General features: G+C 44.4%; 1 protein-coding gene across 1 annotated transcript in view; it reads left to right on the top strand.

Annotated features, from left to right (window-relative positions):
• Nucleotides 1-18,601, top strand: part of LOC130196399 (uncharacterized) — a 70,207-nt gene extending 51,606 nt beyond the window's left edge. Inside the window, exons 7-10 of the mRNA XM_056418494.1 lie at nt 10,356-10,548; nt 13,196-13,403; nt 14,096-14,852; nt 15,553-18,601. Of these exons, the coding sequence (XP_056274469.1) occupies nt 10,356-10,548; nt 13,196-13,403; nt 14,096-14,852; nt 15,553-18,569 (4,175 nt within the window). The 3' untranslated portion in view covers nt 18,570-18,601. The remainder of the gene's footprint in view (nt 1-10,355; nt 10,549-13,195; nt 13,404-14,095; nt 14,853-15,552) is intronic.
• The last annotated feature ends 260 nt before the right edge of the window (nt 18,602-18,861 follow it).

Genomic DNA, 18,861 nt, shown 5'->3' with positions numbered 1-18,861 from the left:
GGATGCCGGCTTACTATGGAAGCGTTTTGCTGGAATAACAACTGGACGGAGCGCCATCAATGACAGGGAGGAAAAATGGACTGGTGGCACTTGTTAAAAAAACTGGAAGAGGAGGGTGTGGAAGAGGCCATTACCTGCACTGCATTATCCACCAGCAGGCCCTTTGCAGCAAATGCCTGAAGTTTGACAATGTTTGACGTTGAAATTCATCAACCATATCAGATCCAGGGTTAAAGCACCGGCAGTTCGCGCTTTTGGAGAAATAGATTCAGCATATGAGGACGTGCTCTACTTCACCGAGGTACGTTGGCTTAGTAGGGGGAAGGTATTGAAGAGGTTTTTTGAGTTGAGAGCAGAAGTGAAAGCCTTCATGGAGAAGGATGGGATGACTGTTCCTGTACTAAGTGATCCCAAATGGCTAATGGACTTAGCTTTTCTGGTTGACATCACACAGGAGCTGAATGTACTTAATAAGAAGTTACAAGGCCAGGGCCAGCTTGTAAGTGACAATGTCAGAGCATTCTCCACAAAAATTGTATTATGGAAAGCCCAGCTTTCCCAGACAAACCTCTGCCATTTCCCAGCATGCAAGGCACTCATGGATTCAGGCACAACATTCAGTGGTGAGAAGTATGCTGATACCATTGGAAAGCTACAGGATGAATTTGACAACAGGTTTGCAGACTTCAAGACACAGTGCAATTCTGAACTCAAAGCCAAGTTCAGAGAGGTGAGTGGAAAAACAGACAAGCTTGGACAATTTTTGAGAGAATTGCCCCCACCTTCCCTGAGCTTTCCAGGATGTTTAAGCGGATCATGTGCCTTTTTGGCAGCACCTATCTGTGTGAAAAGCTCTTCTCCACAATGAACTTTAATAAGTCAAAGTTCAGGTCCAAACTTAAAGATGACCATCTTAAAGCCATACTGAGGGTCTCAGTTGCTTCCTCCCTCAAGCCAAATGTGGATCAGCTGTGTGAGAGGATGCGCTGCCAAGTCTCTGGCAGCAAGGAGTAGGAGGAAGTAAGTTAAGCTTATGTTCTGAAGAACCGTTCATGTTCTGCACGTTCTGACTTATTAGTAAAGATTGAGAAGATTGGATCAGTTGTCAGTTTTTTTTTAATACTTGAAGCCTATGTTCTGAAGAACCGTTAATGTTCTGCACGTTCTGACTTATTATTAGTAAAGATTGAGAAGATTGGATCAGTTGTCAGTTTTTTTTTAAATACTCCAGCGGCCCCCAGGTAAGTTGAGTTTGAGACCCCTGATCTAAAGTATGAAAAAATTATGTATACGTGTGCCTCTTGTCAGAAAGAATACACTTTCACTCACTTACTCACCAGTTTTGATCGAAAGTCAGATTCCTGAAGTTGGCTTTCAAGACATTGGAGGCCTTGCTGGTCCCTTACTGGCAGGAGACCCTCATCTATTTCAAATTGAGACGCATCTTGTTTTCTTGCATGTAGATAGATAGATAGATAGATATATACTTTATTAATCCCCAAGGGGAAATTTGTCGAGTCAGTAGCAGCAACACACAAGAATAAAAAAACAAAACACAAAATATAAGAAGGGTTAGGGTGATCTGGCAAGAGGTGAACTGTTGTAGAGCCTCATGGCCATCCGGCAGGAATGTTCTCCTGTATCTCTCCTTGTGGCAGCGGAGCGTGAGGAGACGTCTGGAGAAAGTACTCCTCTGTCCCTGTAGGAGGTGGTGGAGAGGGTGGTCCGGGTTGTCCAATATGGACACCAGTTTCTTCAACGACCTCCTCTCCACCACCTGTTCCAGGTGCTCCAGCTGGCAGCCGATGATGGAGCCAGCCTTCCTAACCAGTTTGTTAAGGCGGCTGGTGTCACCGGCTCCGATGCTGCTCTCCCAGCAGACAATGGCAAAGTGCAGCACACTGGCGACAACCGACTGGTAGAATAACTCCAGCATCTTGCTGCACACGTTGAAGGATCGAAGCTTTCTCAGGAAAAAGAGTCGACTCATCCCCTTCTTGTACACAGCGTTGATGTTGGCCTTCCAGTTCAGTCGGCTGTCGATGGAGACGCCCAGGTACTTGTACTCCTCCACCATGTCCACGTCCACTCCCAGGACACTCAGAGGTGTAGGAGCTGTCGCCTTCCTCCTGAAGTCCACCACCATCTCTCTGGTCTTGGCCACGTTCAGCCGCAGGTGGTTCTCATCGGCCCACTCTACAAAGTCACTCACCACTGCCCTGTACTCCTCCTTCCGTCCATCCCTAATACACCGACCACTGCAGAATCATCAGAGTACTTCTGCAGATGGCATGACTCCGTGTTGTACTGGAAGTCACTGGTGTACAGGGTGAAGAGGAAGGAGACAGAACAGTTCCTGTGGGGCTCCAACATCACTGACCACCGTTCCAGACAGCACGGCCCATTCTGACAAACTGTGGTCTGCCTGTGAGTGATCAGTGATCCAGGAGATGGTGGGCGTCCACACCGCCACCACAGCTTCTCACTCAGCAGCAGTGGCTGGATGGTGTTAAATGCACTGGAGAAGTCAAAGAAAGTGACTCTCACAGAACACGGTTCCATCCAGGTGCGACTGAGCTCGTTGCAGCAGGTAGATGATGGCGTCGTCCACTCCCACATGAGGCTGGTAAGCAAATTGCAGAGGTCCAACGATGATTTCACCTGCGGCGGAGGTGGGCCAAGACCAGCCTCTCCAGCACCTTCATCACATGGGAGGTGAGGCGACCGGTCGGTAGTCGTTGAGGCCAGATGGTGCTGACTTCTTTGGGACAGGGACCAGGCATCACTCACGAGATGCAGCCTCGTCGGGATGGGGTCCAAGAGACAGGTAGGCGTGTTGAAGTAGAAACCGTTGACAGATAATTGGTCACGTTGATGGGAGAAAAGCCTAAATATACACCAGGGCATACAGCGTGTTTCCAAGGCCATTCCACTTGAGGACAGATTGGCACAGGTTATGGGCAAGAGAATATTAATCTTGTCCTAATAGTTACAAAATCTTTCACATTAAAGAAGTTCATAAAGTCATTACCACTGAGGTTTATAGGAATGCTCGGCTCCACAGAGCTGTGACTCTCTGTCAGCCTGGCTACAGTGCTGAAGAAGAAACCTGGGGTTGTTTTTATTTTTCTCATTACTGATGAGTAATAGGCTGCTCTGGCATTACGGAGGGCCTTCTTATATGTTTTAAGACTATCTCGCATCAAACTAAGCGGGATTCTTTTCGGGAGATTAGTTAGGAAGCCATATCGTTCAAGCTTTACGTGACGTTGCTTCAGTTTGGCGTCTGAGGGTTATACCTGAGGAGCAAACCTCCTCTTCCTCACTGTCTTCTTCTTCAGAGGAAGCTATCGAGGTCAGTGTCATTCTCAGAGAGCCTATGGCACTGTCAACAAGATGATCAATCTTAGGACGGACTAAAGTTAGACCAGGAGTCCTCTGTTGCTGCTTGAGGCGGTATCGAATCAAAACAGAAGGAATAAGCTATTTGAAATTTAGCTACAGCACTGTCAGTTAGACATCTGGTGTAGAAACTTTTGACTAACGGAGTACACTCCGGTAGTATAAATTCAAAAGATTATGAGGTTGTGGTCTGACAGAAGAGGATTCTGTGGGAAGACGATTCAAATGCTCAATGTCAACACCATAAGTAAGAACAAGGATCAAAAGCGTGTGGCCAATGCTGTGAGAGGGTTTCTGTACTCTCTGACAGAAGCCAATCGAGTCCAACAAGGAGATGAATGCAGCACTAAGGCAATCATTATCAACATCCACATGGATATTAAAATCTCCAACAATAATAACTGTATCGGTTTTAAGAACCAAACTTGATATAAATTCTGAGAATACAGATATAAACTCTGAATATGGACCTGGTGGCCGGTACAGAATCTCCAATCGAATTGGCTGTAGTGTTTTCCAGGTTGGATGTGAAGAGACTAAGAACAAAGGCTTTCAAATGAGGTGTAGTGTAATTTTTGGTTTGAGGATTAATTAATAGGCCCGATTCAAAGATGGCTGCTGCTCCACCTCCTCGACCCAGTGCCTCGAGGAATATGAGTATTAATATGACTTGGAGGAGTCGATTCATTCAGGCAGACATATTCTTCATGGCTCAGCCAGGTTTCCAGTTAGTTGCTCTAGCCAATGATTCCAATGCATGTGCCAGACCAATCGGTCAGGAAATATTCCGCCAGCTGTGTGATTCCATGTGGATGCCGACTTACTATGGGAAGCGCTTTTGCTGGAATAACAACTGACGGGCGCCATCAATGACAGGGAGGAAAAATGGACTGGGTGGCACTTGTTAAAAAACTGGAAGAGGAGGGTGTAGGAAGAGGCCATTACTCTGCACTGCATTATCCACCAGCAGGCCCTTTTGCAGCAAATGCCTGAAGTTTGACAATGTTTGGCGTTGGGAAATTCATCAACCATATCAGATCCAGGGGTTTAAAGCACCGGCAGTTTCTGCGTACTTTTTGGAGGAAACCAGATTCAGCATATGAGGGCGTGCTCTACTTCACCGAGGTACGTTGGCTCAGTAGGGGAAGGTATTGAAGAGGTTTTTAGGTTGAGCGAGAGCAGAGTGAAAGCCTTCATGGAGAAGGATGGGATGACTGTTCCTGTACTAAGTGATCCCAAATGGCTAATGGACTTAGCTTTTCTGGTTGACATCACACAGGGCTGAATGTACTTAATAAGAAGTTACAAGGCCAGGGCCAGCTTGTAAGTGACAATGTCAGAGCATTCTCCACAAAATTGTGTATTATACGAGCCCAGCTTTCCCAGACAAACCTCTGCCATTTCCCAGCATGCAAGGCACTCATGGATTCAGGCACAACATTCAGTGGTGAGAAGTTGCTGATACCATTGGAAAGCTACAGGATGAATTTGACAACAGGTTTGCCAGACTTCAAGACACAGTGCAATTCTGAACTCAAAAGCCAAGTTCAGAGAGGTGAGTGGAAAAACAGACAAGCTTGGACAATTTTTGAGAGAATTGCCTCACCTTCCCTGAGCTTTCCAGGATGTTTAAGCGGATCATGTGCCTTTTTGGCACATCTGTGTGAAAAGCTCTTCTCCACAATGAACTTTAATAAGTCAAAGTTTCCAGGTCCAAACTTAAAGATGACCATCTTAAAGCCATACTGAGGGTCTCAGTTGCTTCCTCCTCAAGCCAAATGTGGATCAGCTGTGTGAGAGGATGCGGCTGCCAAGTCTCTGGCAGCAGGAGTAGAGAGTGAAGTAGAGTTGCTTATATGTTCTTAGCCACAGAAGGACGTTCATGTTCTGCGTTCCTGACTTATTGTAAAGATTCAGAAAGGACTGGGATCAGTTGTCAGTTTTAACACTTGAAGCCTATGTTCGAACCACACGTTCTGAAGAACCGTTAATGTTTCTACTGCGATTTCTGGACTTATTATTAGTAAAGATTGAGAAGATTGGATCAGTTGTAATCAGTTTTAAAAATACTCCAGCGACCCCCAGGTTAAGTTGGAGTTTGAGACCTGATCTAAAGATATGAAAAATTATGGCATACGTGTGCCTCTTGTCAGAAAGAATACACTTTCACTCACTTTCTTACTCACCAGTTTTGATCGGAAAGTCAGATTCCTGAAGTTGGCTTTTCAAGACATTGGAGAGCCTTGCTGGTCCCTTACTGGCAGGAGACCCTCATCTATTTCAAATTGAGACGCATCTTGTTTTCTTGCATGTAGAATCTGTAGATTGCTCGAGAATCATCTGCTTCGGAAGCATTTTCCTCATTAATGCTGAAAAAGAAATATGTAAAATATGACATAAACATGACATACAACGTGATGACTTTGGGGTTTTTAGGTGCTTAATTACAGGATTTTGCTACCATAAATAAAACAATGAAGCCCTTTGATATGAAGGTGATTGCAACGTTTGATGAAGCCTGGGTTTTAGGGATTTAAGTTCTATTCACACCTAATCTGTTTATGTCCATTCAAAAGTATATATATTTGACAATGTTTGTATATGTGTGTGAATTGACCTGAATAGGAAGCATCCTTTAAAAAAAACTAACATATTATTTTGCACAAAGATGAGACAGAGCCATCTTTTCTCCTGCCAAACAAATGTTGTTGTTTTAAACAGCGACGTACCACCACTACTAAATACATTTAGGAGAAACACTAAAATAATACATAAATGATCTACCACTTACAGGTTGTAGTTTCAAATGGGGCCTGAGGACTCCTGGATGGCACAGGCACTGGCTGAGGCCCTGGATGATCAGAATCTTAGATTTGGGTAGAAAAAGAAGAAGAAAACTTTAAGCCAAACATAAATACTTCAAACATTTAGACACCATCGTTTAATGAATGATTGTGTTGCGTTTGCAAAAGATATTTTGGTGGGAATATATAGGAAATTTTGGCAAATTCCCATAATTGCCTTTTGGCCAAAAAATGTTGTGGTTTCATGGCTATCTGGAAAATTATCATATTACATTCATATTTAAATTGCGTGCATTTTATTTTCTGTAACTGTTAAAATATAATTAACTAATCTTATTCCCAACATAACAAACAATCACTGGCAAAACGTATTTCCCTCTCTCGCCACCTTTCCTCAACAGGCGGCCCACACCGTGTTACCTACTACTGGGCCGTTGTCGGTATATCTATGTGGGCCGCACCCTTACTGCAGGATTACATTGGATTTAAGTAAGTTTCCCGCCAGATTTTGTCAATGTCCTCAACAAAGAAAATAAAGCGATTGTCATGTAAAGTTTGCATTTGAAAATATAAGTCATGCCAAATCCAAGTAGCCCTCCGCTTACTTACACCTTAACCTCCATTTCTGATTCAAAAGTATTGAATTTTATCGATGGAAAACTAAAAAATCGTGAGCTAACCGGTGTCTCAAACGACAGTCAATTTCTGGCAGATGTTCACATTTTGGCATGACACGGCAGGTTTTAATTCGGGAGGGAGTTTGACGTTAAAAAGATATGAATGTCAGCTTTTAAAATGAGAGCTTTCCTCTATGAAAAACGTACAGCCCCCCTTTATATTTATATTTCAATGAGAAAAACTCTGAAACTCTGACCAAGTGGAAATCTGACTGAACTAACGTTAGCTAGCAAGAGTATAGTTGCCGTTAATACAAATTCAGCTGAGAAAGAATAGGTATCGAAACTGTTAAACACAGTGCGCACTACTAACAGACAACCTTTTGATTGTGGGGACTCAAATATATATTTTTAACAAATATGTTTGTACTTACCGATAGTGTACTGACGACGATGAAATTCACTGCGCACTTGAAGGCAGACCGTTGTTTCCCAACCACGTCGAGGTTTTGAGGAGCGCTTGGTATATTCATCAGGGTCTCCCGCTGGTGTTCCCCCGGGATTTCACACGATCAGCTTTACTTTCTTTTACAACAGTGATTGACTAAATAAAAACTAATGGAATAAAAACTAGGTAGATGTGCTATTTTATAATGTGTATTTAACTGGCAGTTGGTTGGACAAGACAATTGCATTTTGTGAAATGTAGACACGAGTGCGTCAGTTCGGGACAGGCTGTAGTTAAAAACAATGTAACCTTCCCTGTTGCACCTGGCATAAAGAAATGCTGGTTGATGTTAGTGTTATCGGTTCTGGCCCAGCAACGACATGTATACTTCACAGACGGTTGCATTCAGTCGGTGTTGTGGGCCAAAAACTAACGGCATAGTATTGGGCCATGACCTATGTAACAACCTTTGGCCCAGTAATAGCTTTACTACCAACATATTGTAATGCTACATCCACTTCTGGACCAAGTCTGGCATATACACTGATAATCTGTACGTGAGTCAGCCGACACTGGCGGAAGACAGCCAGAGTCGGCCCAGAACTGACTGCTATCTGGGTGGCCGTTCGGTCCATTCGCGCACCTCACAGTTGCGTATTGATCAGACAAGAAGACACGCTTATCAACTCCAGTGTTTCCCCCCCCCCGTCAACAATTCTCAGCTCGCGCGACAGAGCGATGCGCGCGCCGGCATCGAAGCTCTGCGGCGACCGCGATCGACATATTGAGCACCCCTGCATTAAAACATTAAAGAGCCGAGAGTTTTTTTCAGCGTGAGAAATACGATGTGTGGCGGGAGTGCGTGAGTTAAGACCGAAATGCGTGAGTCTCACGCTCAATGAGTGACACTTGAGAGCTCTGCATTGCTCACCAGTGCGCGCGCCAGCATCGGAGCTCTGCCGCGGGAGCCGAGAGAAGAGTTGTTGAAGAGTTTTTCGTCCCGATGTGCGAGCACACGCCGGCATCCGAGCTCTGCGGCGCGCGAGACGGTGATCGGAGTCGTGTTAACGCGACACGTAGAGACAGAATGACATGCTGCTGGAGAGACGACCAACAACAGACGGATTGGAAGCTCATTCTGCGCATGCGTTAAATGCGTAAAAAAACAAAAACTAGTTAAACCTGTAATTTAATTAACTGAGTTAACGCGTTATTTTTCACAGCACTAAAATAAATACAACATTTATATTGGTAGTTCATCCAGCTGCTCATTGCAAATGTGTTTTTTCTTGTTCATATTGTGTGCGGTGAACAAATATCTTACTTGTTATATGATACTTAAATTCTGTATACCTAGTCACATCAATTTGAATGCTGGACCAAAATGACAATTAGGCCAAATAAAAAGTTGTAAGTCCAGTCTGGACAGCCGTTTTCTCTCAACGCCTCAAAGGTAGATCTTGCCGGTCATGAAGGCGGAGGTCAGGGATCTTGGGCTCAAAAAGGTTGGTGACTACTGATCTACAAGCTTACAGACAGTGTTCAGTTACAGCCATCACACTGAATTGAGTCGCATGATTTGATGGGATTGTGATGACACAGAACTGAACTTACATGAGTTGCACTGACTGATCATGTTGTCAGTGTTGTGTTGTAACGTCAGTTGATAAACAACATTTATATTGGTAGTTCATCCAGCTGCTCATTGCAAATGTTTTTTCTTGTTCATATTGTGTGCGGTGAACAAATATTTAACTTTTTATGTTGCACTTAAATTTTGTGTTCCTGGTCGCATCAATTTGAAAGCTGGACCAAAGTGTTTTGATTTCATTCAATTAGAATTAGGCCAAATAAAAAGCCTCAAGTTGTAAGTCCAGTCTGGACAGTCGTTTTCTCTCAACGCCTCAATAGGTTGATCTTGCCTATCACGAAGGCGGAGGTCAGGGATCTTGGGCTCAAAAAGATTGGTGACCACTGGTTTAGTGTGTCCATTGAGTTCTCTTCCCTGGATGTGTTCATCTTCTTCATTCATAACCATAAACTGCCATGTTGTGGTTGAGATAGTCAGAGGCACGTTACGGTCTTTTGACCAACTGTTTTCACTGACTTGAAGGCTTCCTTTTAAGAATGAGTCCAGGAAAGAAACCCTCAAATACATAATTGAAACTTTTAACTTTAGGATAAATATGTTATCCTCCTTCGAAGAAGAAAAAAAGAAACGCATAAGGGCTGCAAATTTGCATTAATCGTCATAAACCTTTAAAGCTTTTCAAATCGACAGATCCATTTCTGAACAAAAGTAAATACAAATCACAAGATCATAAGCATAACAATTCATGTGGGCACAGGAACAGTTTATTTCCTCCAGACCGCAGCGTTGGGTTTAATAGAAAGCCAGGATAATTACTTGCTTGTAAAGGAAAATGTTGTTCGCTCTTCTTTGCTTTCCTTTTTTTATCTGTCACATTTTTCTTAGCTATATACAAACAAAGAGCTGCTGCTCTTATTATATTATAATATTATGACTTCATTCTCAAAATCTCAAATATATATACATTTTTTTTTAACGGACATCTATAACCTTGTCATAGTTGTCGATTTGTTAGACATGTCGGGAGGCTGTTATAATGTATCAACCATAAACACTGATTAGCTGTCTGTACGGGAAACGGCTTCACTCAAAGTCAGTCCGTGCTTCTGCTGCTCTCTGTGGAGCTGCTTAACCTTCTAATAATCTTATAGTGATATACTGTATATTCTTGTTAAATTGTAAAGTGGAACTCTGTTTTCCTCTCTGTGTCACTAATTGGTATTTAAATATTAAAAAACAATTGATTTAGTACCCTGGAAAATCTATTTGTTTTTTAGGCTAAAAGCTAATAATGGGACTCAACAGAGTGTTAAATGCTGGGATTTCTTGGTAAAAATTGTGTAGAGCGAACAAGAAAATGTGGAGACGGTGGAGACCTGCTCTCAAGTCTCTCTCTCTCCGCCAGGAGGTGTCCACCTCACTTTGCTCCGTCTCATCAGTTAAATCCACCCACTCAGCATTTTTTTCTCCCCCCCCCCCCCTTTCCTCTCCAGCCGCGTCTCAGTGCCAGCAGCTCTCCAGGCTGCTGCACTTGGCAGCCGGCCACGGTCTGAGGACGGTGGCGGAGTTCCTGCTGCAGCAACCGGGAGGCAGGGAGGCACTGAGGAGGCCCAACGCTCGGGGCCTGACCGCAGCACGTCTGGCAGAGAGCAGAGGACACGGGCAGCTGGCGGAGCTCTTCACACAGTGAGTACTTCTGCACTACACGCTGGCGAACAGGAGCTGTTAAGTTAGTTTCGCATTAAGAGTTTGTTTTGACCAAATGTCATTCTAATGTGAGGGGAAAAAAGTAAATAAATAAATACTGTATATGACAAGTGGGCGTAGTCATTGTGAGTCACTCATTGTTTTCTTAACTGCCGTCGTCATAGAGATGCCGTATACGCCTCAAGTAGTAACAACTACCTGTCAATCATAGTAGCCCCGCCTTCTAGCATACCCTGCTTTATAGTCTATTTGACTCTAAATGGACTATAATTTACTAAATGAACATCATGCTGTACTGAAGAAGAAGTAGTCTATACAATCGGACTCCCAGAGGAGTCCCCTGCTGGTCAGATAGAATGCAAGTTTTAAGACACTTCTGCATTTCCTCACTCGGCAGAACCGGAGGTTGCCGCCTGGTTGCAAAGCATCTTGTTTATCAGACGATACGCTGCAGAGGGAGGACGCTCTATATCACAGGTGTCAAACAAAAGGCCCGCAATGTAATTTTGTGTGGCCCGCGACGGCTTGAAAAACATATGATCACCTTGATGATCAACACTGATTGGCTTTAACGACAAAGTCTCACACGCATGTGTCACCCGAGTTTAGAGAAATTCCGCGTCAATCCCATCCATATGCGTGCGTTAATGCATTGACTTTGTATGCTAAATATATCCCCAGTTCTCACATTACTAATTACTCCAGACTCAGGTGCATGTCAGTACCTCTGGTTGAAGTGAGTGCTTATTTTTCTTCAACGCAATGTTTTACAGTATTTACCTACTGATAAGGTAATCAGAAGAAAAGTTAATGTTGTACACTCGAATCTTTTTGAGTTGCAATTTTTGTTTTAATTTATTTTGAGTTTGTGGAAAAGCTGCTCCTCAACACGCTGACTTGTTTCTAAAGTGCGGTGCTGGTTGTCATAGTTAATCATAAGTTACATCTTTTGAGGCTTTTTTAAACTACTTCTCAGTCGTTGGACTTTTTTATTTGATGTTTGTACATGTTATTACCAGTTGACAACCACTGTCCCAGACCAGTTAAGAACCACTGTCCCAGACCAGTTGACAACCACTGTCCCAGACCAGTGAAGAACCACTGCCCCAGACCAGTTGTGAACCACTGTCCCAGACCAGTTGAGAACCACTGCCCCAGACCACCTCTGTCGCATGTTCTTAGCAGTGTACTAGTGGTTAAATTTTGTCTCAACTGTGACAAAAAAGTTTTAACAAAGTGAATGTAGTAACGGTCAATTGATCTTTCATACAGTAATGTGGGTTATAATAAATATAATTAAATTAAATGGATTTATGTTAAAGAAATTTGCTTACATCAATGTGTATTCATATAAATGCATGTACAATATGTTTACACTCAATAATATACAATAATCAAAAGCAGACAGTTATTTAACAATATGTTTGGGAGTAGTTACAGCTACAACCAAGGTTCACATGGAGATGGTGACTCACTCCTTCGTACACAGAAGAGAGTACAGCCTCTTCCTGTTTCTCCCGCTCTACCTACCCTTTTTAGTTTTGTCGTCACACACTGCTGACATCACAGCAACTGAGTCAGCCTGTCCCCTAAAATAAAACGGGGGCGGAAGACAGAAGGAGAAGAGTTGGAGAACAATGCTGTTCTACAGTACACAGCTGCTGGTTACTGAGAGATTTAAACACAGACAAGGGAGAGGGGTCTACATGAGTGGGTTTTTCACTGAGCTGGGCCCACAAAAAAAAATCAACACCAACTCAGTGATTTTCGTTAAAATGCACCTCTAAAAGAACCCATCATTTCGTAGCTTATCAATACTTCTCTAGTCTCTAATCATTTACCTCTGCCCGTTTGAGTCCCGGGGTTTCCGAACCCATCCCTGCACGTGGCCAGTCTAACCGCTCACACCTACTTGGCTTACTCGCTGGTGAACAAAAGCTGAGCATTTCCCTTAGGGGTTGGTGGAGAGCAAAAAGGGGAGTTAAAAAACTCCCACAAATAGCAAATAATCAAGTTCAGGATCCTCCTCATCACATACGAAGCCCTTCACAAACCTAAACCTCCTTCATACCTTTATGACCTCCTGCACCAACACTCCCCCACTAACCTCCGTACACCCCTAATCTGTTAAAGCTGAGGCAACAATGATCCTCTTTGTGTTGATCAGTTAAGGACTCAGTTGGAAGACAGGACGATCTAATGCTCTCACTATTTTTTGTTTTAAGCACCGCTCTTTGGAGATCAGAGTGGCCGATCTCAGCCGTGTGGGTGAATCTTGGGAGGGTGTGATTTAAAAAATATATATTTTAAAAAGTCTGCATGAGTGATGTGATGTCATCCCCTACACATAGGCTGGGTGTTTCGCGTCGTCGGATTGCATGTGTTTTACTTTTTGTGGCTTTTATTCAAATTGTTGTGTCTATTAATTTTGACAGCTCCTCCTTGTTTTGTCTGTATTATTCATTTGTTAGTACATTCACTTAAGAGGTAAGAGGAGATAGGAATCTCAGAGATGTAGTTTACTCGTATGCCAGTCCTTTTTCTACATAATTTGAAGAGCTCAAATGTGTGTGTCACAGAAAGAGAAGGGTTTCTCACACAGACATATCATCTTTTGTCTTTGCAGGTATGAGACGTCCCAAAACGCCCAAGCGGAACCAAAGGAGCAGCGTCACGTTCACCCGAGGGGCCGAGTGTTCCAGCACCACGCGAGCCTTGGTACCTACACCCTGACATTCCTGGGTCTCCGGCGGAGGAGAGAGGAGGGGGGCGGAGAGATACGAGAGGAGGTGGAGGAGCTGAGGAGGCGCATCCACCTGCATAGGGAGGAAACGGTGAGGCGGCAGCGTGTTCAATTGTAATCTTGGTTGTTACGATAATATTATTTTGTATGAAACATGTTGAGTTGACTGTAAAACATTCCTAGTTCAGAGCAACAACAGAACACTAAACATGTGCGTCATATGTGACTTCTCCTGTATTTCCCATAAGGGGTAAAAACAAAATTAAATATCAATACACTTGAGGCGATATGTTTGCAGATACTGACATCCAACTCTTTATAAACCTATTTTTTGTTAATTAATAGTTTACAAAGATTTGTGCCTTCCTTTTGTGTCATGTTTAAAAACCCTGAGTGCTAGATAGCATTGTTGTAATTTCATCTCACTGCCAACGTTATGATAGCAAACCTAAGTAAAGTTACCAAAGATTATATGAACAGCATGTGTATAGAAACTCAGCTCCTTGCTCCTTGTGATCACTCAAGTAACTCACAGGACAGCAATTCAATTAGTACTGTTCTGTAATTGGAAACTTGGTTGAAACAGCCGGTAAGTAATATTAAGTGAAAAGCAGAGCTGTATCTTTTCATTTCTTTGTTTTCATAATAAAAGTGTCAATTAAATGATTAGGTAATCAGCATTATGAATAAAGACTTAGTTGTTCATTTTAACTGTATTTTTGCTGTGTTGACACGTGCTGAAGCATGTTTGTGTAATGACGTTTCTTATCACCGCGTTTGCAGGGGAACTCCGACTTTGCTGGCACCGTCGCACCGACACGTGACCCGGTAAGCCCCGCCTGTGGGCTGCAGTGCCACTTCACATCTGCATTAACCAGAGAGACCTGCGGCACGACCACAGAGGAACAGGGGCATCCTCCGTCACTGGAGGAGAGAGCACAGGGGGGGGACTCTGCTGTTGTCACTCGCACTTCCTGTACCAGCGGAACTCTTTGTCAGAGACAGGAAGCGAGGGGAGAACGGAGGGGCTCACCGGCTCCCAACCCTCCTGCTGGCCGCAGCAGGAAGAACAGAAAGAGGACTGCAAAAAACACAAGACTTGCAACAGAATCTCCAAGACGCAACAGAAACACCCAGGAGGCCGGTGGAGGGAGCGCACAGAGACTCGCAAAAGCTCCAGGAAGTAGTGCAGAGACAGATGGAACTAGTTTACCCAGAGGACCAGCGGTGGCGTCTGTGACTGGCGACGACGACAGAGCCACGGAAACACACAACAGAGCAGAGGAGACTCCATTACCCATGAGCCTGGTGTCTGCGCCAGCTGGTGATGGGAAGTGCACTGGCAGGAAGGCTGTGGCCTTGCCCGCCACCATCATCGTAGAAAAACAGGAAGGAGAGAAGTGGGAAGTTGACCTGCTGAAATGCGAGCGAGTTGCAGAAACAGAAACAGTTACACAGTTTAAGCAGAGAGACACTGAGAGTCTCCCATCAGGAGAAGTTCAAGTGGACATTGCTGCGGAATCGGGTGCAGAGAAGACAGGTGAGTCCAGCAGTGATTCAGCAAATGAATGGGCTTTTTTTAAATGGCGACAACATAACCCTCCTGTTTACCAAAATAATGCAAATCAACTAGTGATTTGGTAAACAGATTGACTGGGTCGACAGAAGCTTAGTCACTGTTGATTGTAACATATCAGAGTAATTTCTAAAATGAGAATGGGAATTGTGACTGAATCAGAAACATGATTTTATTGTGTTTATTGTTAAAAAACAATCAAAAGTTTTGGCACTATGAAAAAATCCCCTTGACAATAATCTCTATAAACATATATATATTATATATATCTATACACACATATATACTGTATATTGTGAATACAGTATATATTATTTTCATATATGAATGAATGAATGAAAGGTAGAGAACAAACCTTCTCCAGGTTAGTCAGATTTAGTAAAGGTGAAATGAAGGTTCATGAAGGAAAAGTATTTATATATTTTTTTATAACAATTTGTGTTTTATATCCATCACAGTTTATGGTTTACCATTGTGTTCAAACGGTTCATCTGGGCAGTGAGGCATTATAAGGGAACTGTTGTTTACACCTTGTCTGTTCGTCTGACTGCTTGCTTTGATGGAAATGATGACATAAACTTTAAGATTAAGGGACCAGATGTATCCTTTAAAGACGATAACAAGTTTATTCTGCAATGCTTAATCTAATCCTGTCTCCTTTCAGCAACCATGGGTCAGGAACAATCCCAGGATCACCAGGAAAGCCAGTCGGATCCGGAGGAGCCGGGCCAACCTGACACCATGGACAGCAGTCCTCAGTCTGGAAGGACGACCGGCCCCAAGTCCCCGGAGACAGAAAGGAAACCCCGGAGAGTGCTGTGGCGGGACAGCGGCTGGATTGGAAGCAGAATGGGATCTCCCCCACCTGGACCAGAAACCATAGCAAAAACAGTCTGGTATCAGGGTGAAAAGCCGGACCAGGATGCCGATGACTACTGCAACAGGGAGCAAGGGAACTCCCGGTTTAGTCAGTCAGTTTGGTATGACAGTGACACCGCAGATCAGAGAGAACGAGAACAGCTGGAGCAGGTAATGAAAGAGCAGAAAGAATGTGATTTGAGCTCAGCGCAGGCTTCTGGTCTTAGTACTCCACAGCTGTTAGAACAGCCTCTTAGTTTTCATCAACTGTCTTCAGCTCTTAGTAAGCCACATGCTGTTGGAACGCAGCCAGCGCTGCCATCACATGGTTCGGGTGGACAAAGACGGGAAGTACACGAATCACAGCAAAAGGAGGAAGTAGGGCCAGATTGGAAGGAGGGGGGAGTGGAGGGAGACGGAGAGGAGGTCAGTAACAGAGGGGCGACTCACAGCAGAAAGAGTTCTGAAATGGCAGACGTCGAAGAGGGAGAGAGGCAAGAGAGCGGAGACAAAGGAGCAAAAGGCAGAAAAAAGAGGAGGAAGAAGAGGGGGAGGAGAGGCGGCGCTGAGGCCAAGCTTAGCTCCAGCTCCAGCATCGAGTCCCAGAGTCAGATAGAGATAAAGACACAGAGAGAACAAGTGTTGGACCCAAGCAGTCAGTCAGAAGCCAAGGATACAACAGGAAGGGAGGACATCGAAGCTCCAACCAAGGAGGCCATGCATCTGCCCAGACAGACAGAGGGCCACAACAGGCACGCTCATGATCCTGACCACACAAACTCTGATCCTAGTGAATCAACTCCAGAGATCAGTTCAATAGATCGTGGGAGAACAGATCTCACTGGGGTTATGGCTTCACAAAGTCTAGAAACAAAGGAATTATCAGACAACGACAGTAAGAGCCCGGATTCTATGGCCACTGCTTCAGACCTTCAAATGGACATCAGAAAGGCAGATATGGAAGCAACTGTGCAACCTCTCAACGAAGCACTTGACCCGACAGAGCTGGAATTAAAGGGTCTTCCTGGACTTGTCCACCCAATAGTGGATAATGTGGATTCAAAGGAATTGCCAGTAAATGAGGATTCAAGAGTCGCTGGTAACGCTGTACCATCTGTGGACCGGACTGGTTTGGTGGAATCTAACTGCCTCAAACTTTCAGATTCTCCAGAATACACAGATGACTCGTCTCGTGCGGAATTTCCTGAACAGAACACACAACATGAACCATCCGTGGAGTCAAGCAAACCGGCGCAACCTGAGGATCCTACGGGAAGACCCCACGCATTTTTGGAATCGACACGTCCTGCAGAAGCCAGGGGTCTGCCGATAGAAGGCTCGACGGATGTTTTACCACTTGAAATGTGTGAAGGAAGCACTGACACAACTGCAAGGGGATATTCTGAGCATTGTTTGGCCCCCGGGATACCGAGAGATCGGCAGCACGGAGAGGAAAAGAGGAATGAGGCTTGTGTGGGAAAAGAGGAAGTGGGTAAGATAAGGAGTAGGAGTGAGGAAAATGACGGTGGGATGTTGCGTGGTGAGGAGTCATCTTCAATCGAGCAAGGGCAAGACCACAATGAATCTCTGGTTGCCACGGCGGTAGCGGTCGTAACGGTAGCAATAGCATCAGCCATGGCGAGGATAGAGCTGAGCCAACAGTTAGCAGACAATCAGCCAGAGAGCCAAGAGTATTTAAACCAGACGCCAGGTGATTCACTCAACACTGTTCATTCTGCACAGCTGATGGACAGAGAGAACTGTCCACTGCGACCAGCTGAGACAGAAAACACACCTATAGAGCATTCTATAGGTGGGTTTTTCATTGAACCTACTGATCGATTTGCCTATAAAGAGAAAGATAGTGTTGATTCTGCAGTGTTACAGTGTAACACTGAAACAGTAACACTACAGCTAACTAGCAACCTCCATCCCTACCTTGACCCATTGACCATTGAAGAGACTCCTAGTTCACCACAACTCACCAAAGAGGAAATCCAAATAGAAACTACACAAAACCAAATATTTGCTTGTACACTGCATGAAGCAGAAGACCACCTGCCGCACATTATTTCAGAATCTTTGTCAGAAGCAGATGAAACCATTACAGCCGAGGTAGAGGGCCACGGTTGTGTGCAGGTAGAAAGCCGTCAGCAACTCTCCGATCTTGTTGCACACCTGGGGCGACATCCAGAGGCTTCTGGCACATTCTGCACCGGTTCTGAGGAGAACCCCAGACCAGTGGAACATATAGGCCCCCAAGATCAGTTTATCTGTAAGGAAAAGAGTGGAATGCAACACAGACTCTATGGCGACGATAGTCCCCCTTTGGAATCCATAACTACTGAGGCTGAGGTAGGAAGCCAGGATAGTCCACACAGCTTTACAGCGATCAAAGACATATCGGGTCGAGAGTGTGAGAGAGCCCCACAGCCTGGTAGTCAGACAGAAACACCACATGGAAGCTCGCCGCTAACTTGCCCAATACTTCCCTTCGCCTCCTGTGACTCGACCCCCGTGGCCGATCCCAGTCGAGAGGAACCGACTGGCCCCCAGGATGCGGAGAGGGCCGAATACCAGTCAGCAACGAACATGGAGCTCGTCCCTGCCAACCCGATTGATGCTGGTGGTAGCAAGCTCCATAGCAAAGGCCAAGAGCCTGATTCTTCGGCTAATCAGGACAGTGCGTTTGGAGGGCTGGAGAAAGTCTCTCTGGATGCAGTGGACGGGTGGAAAGAGAGAGAAAAGAATCAGCTGAAAAGTGAAGCGGAAGCAAGGAATGTGCCGGTCACAGCGGACATCACATGCCTAATGGGTAAATAACTCTCCATACAGTGTGTCTTTCTGCTTGTGTCTAAACTCATCACAGTGCGTTAGTGCAAGCATTATGTCTTTCATTTCCTGTCCTGTCAGAATATGTTTGTGGCAAGCATGATCACATATGTGTTTGTGCATGAAAAGAATCAGCACTTCACTTGTTCCTATTAATTGAAAGCACTAAGTAATTAAGTACACCTTGCTAACTTCTCCAGAAATAACTGACCATTAGCATCTTACACTGTAGTGCATTTATTTTTGAAATAATCAGAACAATTACATTTTAGCAATACATATT

Source organism: Pseudoliparis swirei, chromosome 7 (assembly GCF_029220125.1).
Source record: "Pseudoliparis swirei isolate HS2019 ecotype Mariana Trench chromosome 7, NWPU_hadal_v1, whole genome shotgun sequence".
Classification (NCBI taxonomy): domain Eukaryota; kingdom Metazoa; phylum Chordata; class Actinopteri; order Perciformes; family Liparidae; genus Pseudoliparis; species Pseudoliparis swirei.
Note: the sequence above shows the minus strand (reverse complement) of the source record. Positions and strands in the feature narration are given on the sequence as shown.